This window comes from Symphalangus syndactylus, chromosome 19 (genome assembly GCF_028878055.3).
Source record: "Symphalangus syndactylus isolate Jambi chromosome 19, NHGRI_mSymSyn1-v2.1_pri, whole genome shotgun sequence".
Taxonomy (NCBI): domain Eukaryota; kingdom Metazoa; phylum Chordata; class Mammalia; order Primates; family Hylobatidae; genus Symphalangus; species Symphalangus syndactylus.
The window spans coordinates 92,034,599-92,053,610 of NC_072434.2; the positions used below are offsets into that span (position 1 = coordinate 92,034,599).

The 19,012-nt window shown below is 37.8% G+C and overlaps 2 protein-coding genes and 1 pseudogene across 4 annotated transcripts in view; 2 read left to right on the forward strand and 1 right to left on the reverse strand.

The window, feature by feature from the left end:
• Nucleotides 1-3,451: 3,451 nt before the first annotated feature.
• Nucleotides 3,452-4,329, reverse strand: LOC129458807 (dual specificity protein kinase CLK3-like; annotated as a pseudogene).
• Nucleotides 4,330-4,832: 503 nt separating this feature from the next.
• LOC129458614 (olfactory receptor 2AK2) lies at nt 4,833-18,025 on the forward strand. 3 transcript variants are annotated; one of them, XM_063614023.1, is made up of 3 exons: nt 4,833-5,138; nt 6,494-6,582; nt 16,587-18,025. In XM_063614023.1, the coding sequence occupies exons 2-3, from the start codon at nt 6,550-6,552 to the stop codon at nt 17,526-17,528; spliced, it is 975 nt and encodes a 324-aa protein (XP_063470093.1). In that variant the 5' UTR covers nt 4,833-5,138; nt 6,494-6,549; the 3' UTR covers nt 17,529-18,025. The 3 variants fall into 3 exon arrangements, with proteins under 3 accessions (XP_063470093.1, XP_063470092.1, XP_055090587.1); XM_063614022.1 differs by having other exon boundaries at nt 4,914-5,138; nt 6,494-6,621; XM_055234612.2 differs by lacking the exon at nt 4,833-5,138 and having other exon boundaries at nt 6,495-6,582; nt 16,648-18,025.
• LOC129458131 (olfactory receptor 2G6) overlaps nt 5,106-19,012 on the forward strand; it is a 241,162-nt gene continuing 227,255 nt past the window's right edge. The window contains 2 exon segments of the mRNA XM_063614025.1: nt 5,106-5,138; nt 6,494-6,582. The gene's annotated coding sequence lies outside the window, so the exon portion shown is untranslated.

Below are 19,012 nucleotides of genomic sequence, written 5' to 3' on the forward strand. Positions count from 1 at the left end.
AAGCCATGGGTCAAAACAGTCAAAACAGAAAGGAATGGCTGGGCGTGGTGGCTCACACCTGTAATCCCAGCACTTTGGGAGGCCAAGGTGGGCGGATCATTTGAAGTCAAGAGTTCGAGACCGGCCTGACCAACATGGTGAAACCCCATCTCTAGTAAAATACAAAACTTAGCCAGGTGTGGTAGTGGTGCCTGTAGTCCCAGCTACTTGGAGCTGAGCCTCGAGAATTGCTTGACCCCAGGAGGCTGAGGCTGCAGTGAGCTGAGATCACACCACTACACTCCAGCACGGGCAACAGAGCAAGATTCTATCTCAAAAACAAACAAACAAAACAAAGCAAAATTAACAACAACAACATAAAAAACCGGCAGGACTAATTACACATACATTTATAAACTTCATTGAGATGCTTATCTTTTCTAACTCTTCTAGGTCATAGCACACAACTGTTGTTACTCAAGGGAATTAAAATAGGATTAAGTGATCTGTTAAAATAGGATTAAGTGATCTGTTAATTTATTTATGAAGAATCTCAATATTCACAAAAATTAAAATAAAAAATCATTTGTATATTGTCGGTGACATACTTCCGCACTAATGTATTTATACATTAGTGACATACTTCTGGACTAATGTATTTATAAATTTTATAATTTATGTATTAACATGTGAATGTGTATATGTATGTATTTATGCATATTGACGGAAATGTTATACATACAGAAGATGCACAAATAACTCTTATGTAAACATTTAAGTAACCACTATCAAAATATAAATAAATAATATGAACACCTACTATCCCACATATAGAATTAATATATTATACTTCAATTTCAACAAGTTAACCAAACAGGTAAATATGAAATACAACCTTAAAGACACATTGTTGATGTTGACTAGATGATACTTCTATTTTTTACATTTAAAATATAGTGTTTCAAATTACAAACATTGAGTTTTCTGACAATATTTCATTACTTATGATTTTTGAAAGTCTTAGAATTATACATTTTATTTTCTATAAGTTTAATCTAAATAATAAATGCAATAGAAAGAAAATTAAGTTTCATGGTTCATTCATTTCATTCAAATATTCAACATTCTTGAGCAACTGCTATGCACTAGGCTCTGTTCCAGGCAGTTGGTTACACCAGTGAACAGAACAAGGATCTCTCACTGTGAAGTAAAAATTCTGGCATAGAATAAAAATAAACAGTGAATATAACCAATGTGTTTATTATTTAATATACTGGAAGGTGAAAATTGATATGCAAACATGTGAAAAATGGAGCAGAGCAAGGAGGACCAGGAAATTAGGGTTCAAGTGGGAGCCCTACAATTTTTTAAAGGGTGTGCAAGGGTAGGCCTCCTTGAGAAGGTGACATTTGAGACAAGAGTAGACTTGAGTAAATTATATGGAATTAATTAAGATTATGAGACTCAAGACGGAGCCAAGGGCCCACTCAACATACTGAATATCATCAATTATTTGAACAAAAAGTGCCCAGCTTGTAAAACACGCCTACTCCAAAAAGTGGCTAAGAGTCTTTTGATGTTGGTTACAAAACATGCATCACTAACTCTCATTTCATTATGCAGGTATATTATTGTTAGATTAAGATTTGAACTAATATTTTTTCTTTATTATTAATTCATTATTTCTTTTTAGGTTAAAAAACAGAGATTTCATGATGGGCCATCAGAATCACACTTTGCGCAGCGATTTCATACTTTTGGGACTGTTCTCTTCTTCCCCAACAAGTCTGGTTTTCTTCTCATTTGTATTTGTCGGTTTCATTGTGAGTGCACCAGGAAATACGCTCATGATCCTCCTCATTCGCAGTGACTCCCGACTCCACACTCCGATGTATTTTCTGCTCAGCCATCTCTCCTTTATGGATATCTTGCATGTTTCCAACATCGTTCCCAAAATGGTCACTAACTGCCTGTCGGGCAGCAGAACTATTTCATTTGCAGGTTGTGGGTTCCAGGTGTTTCTGTCCCTCACCCTCCTGGGTGGTGAGTGCCTTCTCCTGGCTGCAATGTCCTATGATCGCTATGTGGCTATCTGTCACCCGCTGCGTTATCCGATTCTTATGAAGGAGTATGCCAGCGCTCTCATGGCTGGAGGCTCCTGGCTCATTGGGGTTTTCAACTCCGCAGTCCACACAGCTTATGCACTGCAGTTTCCCTTCTGTGGCTCTAGGGCAATCGATCACTTTTTCTGTGAAGTCCCTGCCATGTTGAAGTTGTCCTGTGCAGACACAACACGCTATGAACGAGGGGTTTATGTAAGTGCTGTGATTTTCCTGGTGATCCCTTCCTCCTTGATCTCTGCTTCTTATGGCCAAATTATTCTTACTGTCCTCCAGATGAAATCATCAGAGGCAAGGAAAAAGTCATTTTCCACGTGTTCCTTCCACATGATTGTGGTCACGATGTACTACGGGCCATTTATTTTTACGTATATGAGACCTAAATCATACCACACTCCAGGCCAGGATAAGTTGCTGGCAATATTCTATACGATCCTCACACCCACACTCAACCCCTTAATCTACAGCTTTAGGAATAAAGATGTTCTGGCGGCGATGAAAAATACGCTCAAAAGTAACTTTCTGCATAAAAAATGAATATGAAAATTCCTGGATGTGTGGTCTCTCTATGGCTACGTTAAATACCTGAAGGATACTCATGATAGGTTTTCTAGAAAGAAATCAATGCTTCTATCTTGCCACATGTAAGAAGTGAATATTTCAGAAACATTGTTAATAATAAACAATAATATGTGTTTGTGTTGTAAACACATACCTCTAAAAATGTATTGTTCCTTCTGTGGTACAAATTATAACTGTGCAACCGTTACAAGAAGTATAAGTTACCCAAGGGGTCCTATTCCCTAACACCAAAAATGTAAGACTTATAAGAATATCCTTAAAAATACAATAATGCATCCATTATATAAGAAAAGACAAATGCATATAATGTTTATTTTTATGAAAATTTAAAAAATTATATTGCTAACAATCATTTATCAAAAATTCAAATTCCATATGAAATCTCCATTATTCTTTGCCTGCTTTGTCAACACATTTGTTTAGTAAAATTTTATAGATATACACATATATGCACACACACATACATATGTACACACATATATACAGATATAAGTTGTGTTAAAATTGAATCATTCATCCTATGTTAGAAGGAACTATACAATATGAGATAAGTGTCATAAAAATTGTCTTATTTCATTTATACATATAGGATTATATTTTACAAAGTCTTCTAGCAATTTATCCTAAAAGTTATTTCAAAGAAGATAATAAATATTTCTCTTGAGAATTTATTTAATTATTTTAAGACACACTTTATAAGTTTAGAACATATGAACAGCTTGAGTCAATTCTGCCTTCTGGCAGCTGGGCACCAAGTCTGCTCCCCCGCAGGCTCCTGCCTTCCTTCACATTGCACTGCTCATTGGGTGGTTCTGATCCTGGGACCTGGTGGTAGGGACTGGAGAATGGGGATTGGGCAGCCTAGTTCCGCTCTCCTCATGCGGTGTCCTGCGCCTGTCATCTGCTTGGGTTGTGGCTTGTGTGGAAGGACCACGACTGAGGGGCCAGGCCAGCAAAGAAGGGATGCAGAAGAGTGTCAGCCAGAGTGATGTGCTGGGCAGCGTCCAATTTTACCACCCTCCCCATCAGGTCAAACAGCTGCACATGCTCGAGAGAGTCTTGGAGCATGTCACTCTTCAGACGTTTGCAGTTCTTCGCATATGGGCCGTCGGAGCTGTTCTCACCCCAACCTAGGCCTCCTTTGTAGAAATATTTCTGCTTCTTGGTACAGGAGATCACGCGTAATGGGATGGGCCGTAGGGTCTTCATCATCACCAGGTGCTCTTGGTTTTCATAGGTCTGGAAGAGTGTGAAACCTGGTAGTACTTAAAGAGAAGGTAGCCCATGCCCCGGACATGGCAGGGGCGTGTCCAGCCCAGCTCAAGGATCGGTTCAGGCAGGCGACAGTGACGGTGGTCACCATGCCCGTGTGATGCTCACGGTCAGAGGTGGCATTGCGGAAGTCAGCCACTCGGACGCTGGTGCTCCTCACTGACTTCTCGTCGCTCCTGTGCTCGCTGTAATCGGTGTTTAACTCAGAATCCACACGCAGGATGTTCTCGGTTTTCAGGTGTGTGGGTCAGCCGGTTCTCATGCAGAAATCTAAGGCTGTGGCAGAGCTGGTGGGCCATGTGCCAGACATGTGGGAGGGGAATGGCTGGAAGTTATTCTCCTTCGGGAACTCAAGGAGCTCAAAGGTGATGCGCATGGACCCTGGAGGGTAAACCAGTCACACACCCCAAGAAGCACAGGAGCTGGTTCTCTTAGTCCTTCTCGTGTATTTTTTTTGAGAGCGTTGATTTTTGGCGGTGCCGCCTCCCGGTGCTTGCCCACATTGCAAATGACCCTCAGGCAACCCGAGACGTCCTTCTGGCAGGGTCCAAGCACTCATCCCCTTGCCACAGGCGCCTTGGCCCAGGTTTCCACTGTCTTTATTGCTCTTGGGGCCAATCACCGACCCGGCCACCAGGTGGCGCCTGTTTATCACCTTCCGCACCTGCGCCTCTCAATCGCGGGGCTCCTGGAGGACGCGACGCTGCAGGACGTGCTGCTTCAGGACCCGCTGCGGCCACCAGGTGGAGCCTCTTTACAATGTTCCGCACCTGCGCCCTGGGCTCACTCTCTGGGGCTGCGGGAGGACGCGCTGCTGTTAGACCCGCTGTGGCCACCAGGTGGAGCCTCTTTATCATCTTCCGCACCTGCGCCCTGGGCTCACTCTCTGGGGCTGCGAGAGGACGCGCTGCTGCTAGACCCGCTGTGGCCACCAGGTGGAGCCTCTTTATCATCTTCCGCACCTGCGCCCTGGGCTCACTCTCTGGGGCTGCGGGAGGACACGCTGCTGCTAGACCCGGTGCGGCGTGTTTGGCGGTGGTGGGCGTGCCCGCGGGTCCAGGAGGGCCCCTCTCCCATGACCGCCGACCACGATGAGAGCGGGAAGGCCCTCTCGGAAGGAAGGGCTCTGCTCTACACACGGCTGTCTCTTGAGGAAGGGCCGCTGGGCACGCTTTCCGGACCGAGGTATCAGGCGAGGGGCCCCCTTGGGGACGGGGTGGTTACCGCAGTCTCCCTTCTTACTCCCGACTGTCAGGCCTCCTCCTCTCCCACCAGCAGCTCAGGGATGGGGCTGGCTCAGGGGCCTCCTCTCCCAGGCTCAGCTGCCGCTGGGACCCACTCCCCTGAGCGCCTCTCCCCTAAATAATGTTATTCATAGCAAAAACTAGAAAAACACATTTTAATGAAATAGATGTTCAGGTTAATTTTATTACAGCATGTTAACTAAATGTTTTATACTATAGAAATAAATATTTAACAAAATATGAAGATATATATGAAACTTTAATGAAAAATGATTAGCCTTTCACAGTTGGAAAATTTAAAACAATAGTAATAAATGTTAACCATATTTTGGTGAATTGGACATCATAACATATTGTAGGCATACATGAAATATGGTATAAATATTTTAAAAAGAACATTGTGGCAATATATATTAAGGACCTTAAATAAACTATGAAATTATTTTCTAATAATACAACTATTTAATGTTATAATTTAGACATAAAATAAGCAATTATTATATATTAATAACATTTTTTCCTGGCAGTTGAGGTTTTTTACTTGATTCCAGTCCTGTAACAGTCTCCTATCCCTGATGTGCTAAGGAGTTTTATTTCAGTAGAGAATGAGTAAGATTACTAATATAATGATATATAAAAATGTATTGCTAAGAGAAGTTCAAAATTGACTGGAAGTGCTAATGTTAATATTAGATGCATCATGTGCTGTATATGTTTTAAAGTCTGCTTTTACAACTCATAATAATACCTAATGTGGACCCAAGAGCAGCATGAAATCAGACAGTAAAATCCGAATACCAAGATACTGTAAGCAAGAGAAAGTCATTCTGCTGAACAGATCTGAGGATGATATAGAAGTTTAGAAGTCAGAATTCATAGATTTATGAATTTCCAGATTAAAATACAAAACTACTCTGTGATAGGGCTAAAAAACCATTTTTTTCCTATTGGGGATATAGAAACATAGAAAAGCCTACGTTGAGGGTAGAAGAAGACTTCATATAAATAAACATGCCCCCCCTCCCCCCAACACACATATGTATTTCTTAATAAACAGTGTAAAGAGCATGGTTCAATCAGAATGGGATTGTAAAGCATACTTGGATGAAATTGGAAGTGGAAAGTAAGATATTTTAAGCATCAACCACAACCCTAAAGTACTGCACATAGAAATAATTAGTGCACTTAAAGGTAAAGCGTATCACAATCTAAAGACATGCATTTGTAGTGGTGCGTGTTCAGATACCTGGGTATCGTGGTGGAGATACACATAGTCTTTTGAACGTTCCGTTGTAGGTCGCTGGTAGCTGGATATGTCCTTTAAACTTCTGTGGCAATTCATTTGAGAAGAAATGCAACTTCTTCTATTGAGGAGTTCTTATGCTGTAAGTAAAGGATGCAAGACATTAATTAGACAAAATAAGGTAAAACTTTTTTATTCGCTTAGAGAGTTTAAGAGGCTATTAGCCACTAGTCTCTATAGTGCCTAAGTAAATCGATTCTGCTTAATAAACTGCTACCTGGCTTAGTAAGTAAACAAATTGAAACTTATTTTAGGAAAAAAATATTCTTATATCTACATCAGATTCTCTTATGTAGACACATTACAGGGTGAATGAGGAGTTAATATAAGCAGCATCATATTTTTGCTCATTCCTTTCTCTATGGTTTCTGCCTCCTCTGTCCAAATTCTGTGAGCTGTCCTCCAGGTGAAATTATCAGAGCCATGGAAAAGGTCATTTTCCACTTGATCCATCCTCATGATTGCAGTTGTAACATACTGGGACTCATTCATTTTCACATATGTATGTGAGACTTAAATCATACCACATTTCAGGCCAGGTTAAGTTTCTAGAAATATTCTATGCCTTCCTTGCGCTGACACTCAATCCTATCATCCACAGCGTTGGCACTGACAACGTTCTGGTGGCAGTGAAAAATATGCTCTAGAGTCACGTTCTACATAAAAAAAAGAATAGGAAAATTCCTTCCACTTGTGTATTCCCTCTATTTCCACATTCAGTGTCTATAGAGTGTTGTTAGTTTCTTTGGAAAGAAAAGCGAACCTTCTGTCTTTCCAAGTGTAGAAAGATGTGGATATTTTCAAAACCCCAATAATAATAAAGTTATTACATAGTTTGTTTTTTCAATGCATGTCTAAAAATGTATTGTTCCTTTTGTGGGTACCAATTTCAATCACCCAACATACTCTAGAAAGACAAAGATAACCTAAGGCTTCCACCTCCTTCCCACTAAATTGTAAGGATATATAAGAATTACATTTGAAATACAATCAACCCATTATATTAAAAACATGTACTAATATAATATCTGTGTTTTTATGAAACTTCCTAAAATTATATTTCAAGTCTCACAATCAGTTTCTTTTCAAAAATCTACAACTCCACTTGAAATTATCATTATTTATTGAATGGTTTGTTTTGACACTTTAGTTTTCTCAAGTGAAAAATACATGCACATACACATATATACATACACATACTTACATACATTGATTGTAGTCAAATCAAGTTTCTCATTCTTTGTTGGAAGCATGAATGCAATATTTAAGAATATCCTGAAAATTATGTCTTATTTCATGTATACATACAGGCTTATATTTTATAAACCCTTCTAGCAATTTATCCTAAAAGTTATTGCAAAGAGAAAAATAAATGTTTCTATTAGGAATACTTTTAAATGGTTTTATTAATAGGAAAAACTAGAAAAACACATTTTAATGAGGTAAATGTTTAAGTTAATTTTATCAAGTTAACTAGATTTTGTATATTTAATAAATATCATAAAGTGTTTAACAAAATATAAAGGTATCATAGCAAGCTTTAATGGGTGAAAGTGTTACTTTGCCTTCCATAATTGGAAACTTTAAGACAGTAGCAATAATTGTTATCAAAGTTTTGGGTTGAATTTAACAGAAAAACTATAGGTATTCCTTATCCAATTCACTGTTGATGAGCACCTAGGTTGAATATATGTCTTTGCCATTGTGAATAGTGCAGCAATGAACATATGAATGCATGTGCCTTTTTGGTAGAATGATTTTGTGTATGTGTGTGCATACGTGCGTGTGTGTGTGTGTGTGTGTGTGTGTGTGTGTGTGTACTGAGCATTGGAATTGCTGGGTCAAATGGTATCCTTTTTAAATTTTTTGAGAGATCTCCAGACTGCTTTCCATAGCTGCTGGACTAATTTCCATTCCCACCAACAGCATACAAGAATTCCCTTCATCAACATCTGTGTTTTTTTGAATTTTTAGTAATAGCTATTGTGACTTGTATGAAGTGGTGTCTCACTGTGGTTTTGATTTGCATTTCTGTGATGATTAGTGATGCTGAGTATTTTTTCGTATGCTTGTTGGCCACTTGTATGTCTTCTTCAGAGATGTGTCTGTTCATGTACTTTGTGCATTTTTTAATGGGGTTGTTTTTTGCTTGTTGATTTATTTAATTTCCCTATATATTCTGGGCATTAGATCTTTGTCAGATGCTTAGTTTGCAAATATTATTTCCTATTCTGTAGGTTGGCTGTTTCCTCTGTTGGTAGTTTCTTTTGCTGCACAGAAGTTCTTTCATTTAATTAGGTCCCACTTGTCAATTTTATTTTGTTGCTGTTAATTTTGGAGACTTATAAGTCAGGTAGAGGAGTATTTGGGTTGTATCATAGATATTGAAAGGTTTGCTCTCTGAGGCATGTCAAAAGAGAGTTTAGATATATAAAGAATGGCGAATGGAGACTAGACTTTCTGCCGAACCAGCATTACCATACCCCTCATTTATTTATTTGCATTGTCATTGTAAAGGAGATATGGAATATGTAAGAAGTTTGTTATATGCATGATACTTGGAGAAATAGACATGGAAGATGAAAAAAATAGATAGGTTTTGGTTTGATTCCTCAATTAAACCAACAAATTCCTGTGGTGTTATTTGGGCAGATGCCGAATGGAGAGAGAGAAAAAGAGAGAGAGAGAGAGAGAGACCTTGTCATGAAAGAGAGAGACCTTGTCATAAAAGAATTTGTGAAACAAATGGACAAGTATTGGTACCTATAGAACCTAGTGATGGAGTATGACTCATAGCTGTGTACAAATGCTGTCTCTTCATTTCATTAATGAATACAATGTGTGGCAGGGATGCAGGAATGTCTCTTATTCTCTCTGGCATCTTAAAGTTTCTGTATGTTTCAGATTTTGTGGCATGGAGCCTTCCTAGTGAGAATCCCAATCATGATTAGTTCCCATTTGGTCTCACAAGCTGGTAAATACTGGGAATTATTGTGTGTTCTCTGCTGGATGTGTGTTCTGTCTATTTCTACATTAAACACCTGAAGGATACTCATGATAGGTTTTCTAGAAAGAAATCAATGCTTCTATCTTGCCACATATAAAAAGTGAATATTTCAGAAACCTTGTTAATAATAAATAATAACATGTGTTTGTGTTGTAAACACATACCTCCAAAAATGTATTGTTCCTTCTGTGGTACCAATTATAATCATGCAACAGTTACAGGAAGTAAAATTATCCAAGGCGTCCTACTCCCTAACACTAAAATTGTAAGACTTTATAAGAATGTCTTTAAAAATACAATCCCGCATGCATTGTATAAGAAACACAAATCCATATGTCTATTTTTATAAAACTTTGTAAAATTATATTGCTATCATTTATGAAAAATCCACAAATTCCACATGAAATCTCCATTATTCTTTGCCTCGTTTGTCAACACCTTTGTTTAATAAAGTTTTATGTATATACATATATACATATATAATTTGTGTTAAAACTTTATTACTCATATGTTATAAGCAACACTATAATATTAGATAAGATTATAAAAATTATTTTTTCATTTATGCATATAGTATTTTATTTTACAAACTCTTCTAGAAATTCATCCTAAAATTTTTTTCAAAGAAGATAATAAATATTTCTATTGAGAATTAGTTCATTTTATTATTATTATTTTTTTTTACAAACAATAAGACACACTTTATAACTTTCCAACATACAAATAGCTTGGGTCAAATCTGCCTTCTGGCAGCTGGGCATCAAGTCGGCTCACCTGCAGGCTCCTGCCTTCCTTCACATTGTACTGCTCATTGGGTGGTTCTGGTCCTGGGACCTGGTGGTAGGGGCTGGAGAAAGGGGGCTGGGAAGCCAAGTTCTGCTCTCCTCATGCGGTGGCTTGCGCCTGTCATCCCCTTGTGTGGCTACAGAATGCCTGGCAAACCACTGGTGTAGGTCCAAGAGTCCAAAAGCTGAGAAACTTGGAGTCCAATATTCGAGGGCAGGAAGCATCCAGCACGGGAGAAAGATGGAGGCCGGAAGACTCAGGCCAGTCTAGTCCTTCCACGTTCCTCAGACTGCTTTAATCCTAGCCATGCTGGCAGCTGCTTAGATGACGCCCACTCAGATTGAGGATGGGTCTGTCTCTCCCAGTCCACTGACTCAAATGTTAATCTCCTTTGGCAACACCCTCACAGACACACCCAGGAATAATACTTTGCATCCTTCAATCCAATCAAGGTGATACTCAGTGTTAACCCTCACACCCTCAATGTAGTATCTGGGTATTGCTGCTTGTTATTCAGGGCCCAAGGGCTCTTTAGTTAACAGGTGATGAATGTTCCCAGAACTGGGTCCTTCCTTTGAAGGCAACAGGTTCCTTTCTGGCCCAGGGTGTGTCTAGAAATGTCATCTGGGAGCTAGGGCCTGGAATGGGGGCCTCATAAATCTGACCTGTCCCCTATCCTGCTGTGGCTTGGCTGGTATTCTAGACACAAGACAAAATCCTCCCAACTCTTCCCTCTCCTCTCCTCAAGTGGAAGGAAGGGGTTTCTTTTGGAGCCTTGAGCTGCACAGCCTGGGGTTAGGGGAGGGGTGATGCCAGCACTCCCTTGGCCGCCCCAGCTGGTGTCTCAGTACATCATGTGCCCCTCAGTCCACTGTCTCTGGGCCTAGTTCAGTACCAGGACTCACCTATGAGTTGCTGTCCTTATGACCTAGATGGCCTTTCACGTTTACTTGGAGACAGAGAGTGCTGTAGCCCGTGGTGGGGAGGTTTGCAGACACTCAAGTTTAGACCGCTGGGATTGGTTCCCCTCTGGCTAGGGCTGCTTTAAATGTTCCATCTGAAGGTGGGTGTCAGTTGAGTTTGGTCCAGTTTTCCTTTTTGCTCTAACAGGACAGGAGTGAGTTCATTGCCTACAATTGCTGTGTTCTCCCACCCCCAGCTACCCAGAGATGAGCTCCCCCTCATGCCACGTTGATGGTGGGTGGGGAGGGCTGGTGTCCATGATTCAGGACTGTCTTTAACCCCTTTAGTGCCTCTTTCAGTGATATGAAACCAGGTGCTGTGAGGGCTCACCTGACTTTTCATTCTTAGAAAGGTGTTGTTTTTGTGAGTAGAGTTGTTAACTTGGTGTCCTTGCAGGGGGAATGGTTGGTGGAGCTTTCTGTTTCATCATCTTGCTCAGCCCTCCCTCTACTGATTTTTATGTTGCCCAGGATGGGGTCAAACTCCTGTACCCAAGTGGTCCTCCTTCCTCAGCCTCCTGAGTAGCTGGGATTACAGGCCCACTCCACTGCACCTGGCTTTACTGATGTTTATCATTATCTATGTAATGATCCCGCTAAGGAATTTTTGATAACTTTTATTTACAGTTTTAATCAACCTAATTGCATTCTACCTTTGTATTTTAGACAAACTTGAAGGCTGCTTAGCCTTTCTCACAAAATAATTCATTTGATATCTAAAGATTTTGCAAATAACTGTGTGGATCTCTGTAAACATATTCCATTATATCATGCTTTACCCAAGTCATGTTAAACCCCTGTAATTCTTTCTCTGGGGAAAGTAAGCATGGTAAGGGAATTAGAAACATTCCACAGTAGTCTCCAATTAGGCATTTCCCCCACTGGAATCCTTTCTCTATGATGAACATCCTACTTGAGAGGATCCCAAATGATGCAATTACCAAGGGAAAACAAAATTCCCATGTTTAAACATTGTTGAATTTAAATTACTTTGTTCTGTATTTATTTTCTAGTGTCATATGCAAGTGCTTAAACATAGAAGATATTTCTTATTTAAGGACATATTTTGTTATTTTAAACACTCCACTTATGTTTGGCTCCCAGTGAAGGGAGCCAAAACTGTGTTTGATAAGTTTCCTAGTCTTTTTTGTAGAAAGAATTAATCACCAGGAGGGTAAGTAGGTATAAAAAATGGATGATTCTGAACTCATAATTTCAAATGCACATGTTTGGAACATCTCAATACTTAAATTTCTATAGAACATCTCAATGCTTAAATTTCAGAGACATACCACTGGCCAAGGTGTTAGAGAATCTTTGCTATTTGTAAGATCTTGCAGATAATGATGATTCTGTTACATGGACAAGTCATCTTTCTAACCTGGCTCTATCTACGAAGGGCTATGGAAATAATCATTTTAATTGAATTTTAATTGCATTAATATCAATCGAAGATAAAATTAAAGCATTTCTAATTTTTACCTAATTTTTCAGCTTCTTACATTTTCATTAAACATGAGAAATTTCCTCCAAATAGTGATAAGGTAATGGAATCTTATCACCTTAAGATGGATAAGGTGGCTATAAAAGACAAATCATGAATGTGACTAATTGTTATCTAGAATTTATAAAACATGCAGTTATCAAAAGTTACCTCAATGCCAAGTTATTGTCTAATCAAATTTACATTATTCTATTTTAAACTTCTTTGTGAAAGCAATCTAAGTTCCTTCTATTAACATGTTTTACATTTTGATTGATTGATGATCTATGTTCTACTCTTTTTGTTTTTTGAGACAAAGTCTTGTTCCTGTTGCCCAGGGTGGAATGCAATGGCGTGATCTTGGCTCACTGCAACCTACACCTCCTGGGTTCAAGCTGCCTCAGCCTCCTGAGTAGCTGAGATTACAGGCGCCTGCCACCACATCTGGCTAATTTTTTTTGTATTTTTAATAGAGACAGAGTTTCACCGTGTTGGCCAGGCTGGTCTCAAACTTCTAACCTCAGGTGATCCACCTGCCTTGGCCTCCCAAAATGCTTGGGATTACAGGGGTGAGCCACCGCACCCGGCCTGTGTCCTACTTTTGAAACCCAATCTTTTTGACATCCTCACCTTCATTTTGTAGCGTCTCTATTATACTTTTTAATATTAACACCAAAATACTAGCATCAATATTTAAAATTTATTAACGTGCTAAGTAAAATATATAGCACAGATATTCAATAGATAAATGAATAAGTGACATTTTAAACTTTTGTTATTATCTTAATTTCTTTTCACACTATGTCAGGCAGGAAGCTTAGGGATCATCTCCATTTTAATACAGATTTATTTGCTTACCAAAAAGAAAATTACTAGAAAATAGAAACTTTGAAATTAAATCTAGCATTTTTGAAGACACAATGGAATGCAAAGAGGAAGAGAAGGAAGAAAGAAGAAATGAAGAGAGAGAAATGGAGGAGAGGAGGAGAAAAGAGAGAAGGAAAGAGAAAGAAAAGGACGGAGGGAGAAAAGTAGTGTGAACAAACTGCCCAGAAATTTAGAATGCATCATGAAGGCAGATAGAAATCATATAAATGTTTATCAGTATTAACTCTGGCCTACACGTTTTCCTGAAGAAGCCTCATATGTAAATATGTTTTTCTTTCAAGGTGGGGATTGTAATCCCAATTTTTGAGTAAGCACAGCAAAGTCTCAGAATGTAAGCAGACTAAAATAATGAGCCTGTAACTGGCAAAGTGGGATTACAAATAAAAATGTGTCCAACAGAAAACCCTACTTTCTGATCATGATGTCTCTAGTACATTTATACTGGCTACCACTTTGTGTTATAGTGTAAGTTTTTCTGGAAGGTACAGAACAATTAGTTGATTCCTGCAGTTTATTAGTGGCATGGAAAGAGAAGAAAGTGATGGGAAATTTAAAATACCAGCAAAGTCTACAAAAGCTCTGATCATTAGAGAAAATCATATACAAAGAATAGTCTTTGGTAATGGAAATTGACAAGTGCTATAAAGGAGAAATAACTTGTCTTCTACTCAGCCAGCTATGTGCAAAGAATAACTGTCCACCCTTGACAATCTACGATAGTGGCATCATAATGAGGCAAAAGTTCAGTCTACAGCACTGGCAAAATGGATGGAAACACGCAGACCAATTGCTGTTTGTGACTGAATTATGATCAATAGACTTTATTTGTCTCTGTGTGTGTTTATGTTTGTGTGTAAAATCTCTGTCCAGTTTTCATAGCTAATTTTGAATATGTGACATGTCATCAGATTAATCATTTTAAAAAAATTTTTACCATGTGTTCATAATTCTAAATGGTTCTTAGAAAAGATATCATCTTTATCATGTTTGTACCAAGGATGCATTTCATGTATTACTCAAGTCAAATTGCCAATAATAAAACTGTTAGTCTAAAATGTTTGGAAAGGATAAAAGTTTATAGTAAAAAATAATTTAAAAAAATCTACCATGTGTTATCAAAAATATATTAGTGTACAGTGGACTACATTCTTGACCTTTTAAAAAGTACCTTAATAAGGTTGCTTTATTTGCATGACATTGATTTAGAATTAGATAGGTAATTACCCTATTTTAAACCTTCTATTTTTTTTTTTTTTTTTATGAATCACCTCTTTATTTCTTTTTCCAGGTGATTCAGTCAGCTCCTTTTTTCCCCCCATTTGATTGGAGTCTATGTATTTAAAATAGTAAATAATTCACTTTATTGCCCTAAGAATTTTCTGTGTGTTCTTGTTAAAATCTATATTTTTCTGCATGCAATTTTTCGAGAAGTAAACACTAATAAGTTTGAAAAATGATCATCATATGATGAAATGATCATTCCAATAATTCCAAAACTTTTGCTCATTTTCTTAAGCAATTTCCCTACCGTGTACAAATGATTGATAATATATAAGAGATATATTACTATATTTTGTATAGTAATTTATTCTATTACATAAATTTTGTTATAGCTATCATATTCTTTCTCTATCATACTCAATTATACCCAGTATTTTATATTTTTACCTCTATACAATCTTATTGCTATATTTCCTTCCTGTTAGCTTTTGGTAAACAGTTTTCACTCTTGTTTTAAGGTAGATATCTTCTTTCTAGGTTTTATTAAAATAATTATGTCATCTCTGAAATATATAATCTTAAAGTTTAGGTTGAATTTTTATGAATTGATTTACTAAGAATTACCATCTGATGATATTTATTCTATCAATTCAATGACATTCCATATTTTCTATTGTATACATATTTTAAAATGTAAGTCTTTTAGTATAATAATATTAAAATATTGTTTAAATATCATTGAGTAATTGTAATTAGTTATATGACAATATTTTAGACCAGTACAAAAAGAAAGATGATTGAATATTGCTAGTTTTATATAATTATAACTTTTAAAATGAACTTATACATAATACTTTCAGCAACTATTTGTATTGTTTTTAATTTTTCAAACATTGTCAATCAAGCTTTTCAGTCTAAATATAATATGAGTTCCAGAGATTATCACTGTATTGTGCTCATAGTTGAGGCCCCATAAATCCTGAGAGCATTTAATACTGTTTCAGATAATTTCACTAAATATTTTTAGAACATGGGACGTGTAGTTAATAAGACATTATTTGGTATGGTAGTGTATATAAGCTAGGCTGTTTGTCAGGAAGAAGGAGAAATAAAAATTAAGTCCTGGTGGTGAATTGCCCATTCTTTACATGGTACTTGAGAATAATAACATGTATATTTTGGTATTAAGACTAATATGTATTTTTGTATTTCAATGATTCATTCTCAAGCTCTTCCTAATGCTTGGTTTACCTTTTCCCCCAAGTTTATAAAATTGTGTCTACATTCACAGAAAGAAAGAAATACTAATTAAATAATAAGGTCTGTAAGAGCACTTCTATATAAATGTCACTATGTTTAAATAGTATTTATATTTATATATTCCTTTTTATAACCAATGTAATCAAAAGAGAAATGAAGTAAAGAGTCCTTGAAATTATATATATGACTAATTCTGTCATGTCACATATATAAGAAAATTGAGTCAGAGAGTGATCTTATAATAGTTATAAAGGAGAAACATAACTTGTTCACACAGATCATCTAAATACTCTATTTTATTTTTACTTTATATGTTCTTCTGTGGTTCGTAAACATCTTTATTTTCATATCATCATTTATAAAATGGAAATTTTTCTGTGGATGCACTCCATGTATTGAATAGGAGAGAGATGTATTCATCTAAAGAGCATCCAGAAAATTCTACTGTATTTAATATTGTCATTTTGCTTTCTCTTAAGGGCAGTCAACATTATTACATGAACATTTCAGATGTCATCTCCTTTGATATTTTGGTTTCAGCCATGAAAACAGGAAATCAAAGTTTTGGGACAGATTTTCTACTTGTTGGTCTTTTCCAATATGGCCGGATAAACTCTCTTCTCTTTGTCGTCATTGCCACCCTCTTTACAGTGGCTCTGACAGGAAATAGCATGCTGATCCACCTCATTCGATTGGACACCAGACTCCACACTCCAATGTACTTTCTGCTCAGTCAGCTGTCCATCATTGACCTCATGTATGTCTCCACCACAGTGCCCAAGATGGCAGTCAACTTCCTCTCACAGAGTAAGACCATTACATTTTTGGGCTGTGAGACTCAAACGTACGTGTTCTTGGCCCTTGGTGGAACTGAAGCCCTTCTCCTTGGTTTTATGTCTTACGATCGCTATGTAGCTATCTGTCATCCTTTACATTATCCGATACTTATGAGCAAGAATATCTGCTGCCTCATGGTTGCATGTGCGTGGGCCAGTAGTTCTATCAGTGCTTTCATACATACATTGTATGTGTTTCAACTTCCATTCTGTAGGCCTCGGCTCATAAACCACTTTTTCTGTGAAGTTCCAGCCCTACTATCATTGGTGTGTCAGGACACCTCCCATTATGAGTATACAGTCCTCCTGAGTGGACTTACTATTCTGCTGCTACCATTCCTGGCCATTCTGGCTTCCTATGCTTGTGTGCTTATTGTGGTATTCCAGATGAGCTTGGGAAAAGGACAGGCAAAAGCTGTTTCCACTTGTTCGTCCCACCTGATTGTGGCAAGCCTGTTCTATGCAACTGTTCTCTTTACCTACACAAGGCCACACTCCTTGCATTCCCCTTCACAGGACAAGGCGGTGGCAGTATTTTACACCATTGTCACACCTCTACTGAACCCATTTATCTACAGCCTGTGAAATAAGGAAGTCACGGGGGCAGTGAGGAGACTGTTGGGATAATGGATATGCTGCAGAAAATATGACTTCAGATCTCTATTGATTGAGGATTAACAACATAAAAAACTGTTTCTGAAAACTATCTGGAAAGATATAAATACATGTTTTCTGTATAGAAGTCACAAAAACAGTGTTTATCAATCTTGTTTAACTTGTAAAGCAATAGAATTCAGCCTTCTCAAATCTGTGTTCCCCTGGCATTTTAATACTTTGACTTGCCCTCTTGAATACTCTGAAATGTGAACCATAAAAATAAAATTTACTTAAACATTTAACCTCAAGATAATCTATATAACAACCAAAGTTAACAGAGAGAAAAATGCATAATTCATTTATTTCTTCTTTCACTCAGGTGTTTTAATGCTTTAATTTGTGTGTGACACTGTTACAGACACTGGTCATGTGAGAGTAAACAAAAATAAAAGCTGACAGAAATCTCTGCTGATCGGCAAACTTAATTTCTGTTCCTGTTTTTCTTTCGTGGTTTTCATGCTTGATTAATGATGTTTCTTTAAGAAAATCCAGTGTTTCAAATTTAGTAATATTGAATAATGTATTAACAGGAAAGAAATTGCTGTTTTCTTATTTTGAGGAAGAGAAGAGTCAAAGCTTACAGCATCTGAAGGGAAAATCATGACAGGTGGCGGTAGAAAAGGGAGTAGGGTGAAAAAAAGACAGGAGTATCTGTTGATGTGACTCTTTTCCTTCTGCACCGTAACACCTTTTGCGCATGCAAACACACCACACACACCACACACACACACGCACACACACACACACACGAGGTGCACACCTGGGGCCACCCAGGCACTTCCGCCAAGTTCCTTTAAGGGGGATTACACAACTGCTTTTCCCTCTGCCTCTATTTTCAGAAAATATTCTAAGACACAATACACATCATCCAGTCGTTTCTTTCTTTCTTTTTTTTTTTTTTGTTTTTGTTTTTTTGAGATAGAGTCTTACTCTCTCGCCCAGGCTGGAGTGCAGTGGCTTGAGCTTGGCTCACCGCAACCTCTGCCTCCTGGGTTCAAGTGATTCTCCTGCCTTAGCCTCCCAAGTAGTTGAGATTACAGGCACCTGCCACCACACCCGGCTAATTTTTGTATTTTTAGTAGAGACTGGGTTTCACCATGTTGCTCAGGCTGGTTTCGAACTCCTGATCTCAAGTAATCCTTCTGCCTTGGCCTCCCAAAGTGCTGGGATTACAGGCATGAGCCACTGCGCCCAACCTCAGTCATTTATTAATACAAAATTAATATGTCAAATTATTGTTATTGATACTATTAATGTTTTTAATATCAATAGTCCATTATTAAAAATTTGATTTTTTTATTTAATCAATTTGTCCAGAAATACCAGCTTTTGATTTCTATTTTTGCTTTTTCCTCCCACTCTTAACTTCATTGACCTCCTATAATTACCTACCTATATGAATATGAATCTCA

What these genes read in the sequence shown, in the direction of transcription:
- LOC129458614 (XM_063614022.1), top strand. Translation starts at nt 6,550, where the DNA reads ATGCAACTTCTTCTATTGAGGAGTTCTTATGCTGTAAGTAAAGGATGC. An exon ending in CATTAATTAGACAAAATAAG is followed by an intron (nt 6,622 to 16,586) that starts GTAAAACTTTTT and finishes CTTTCTCTTAAG; the next exon opens with GGCAGTCAACATTATTACAT.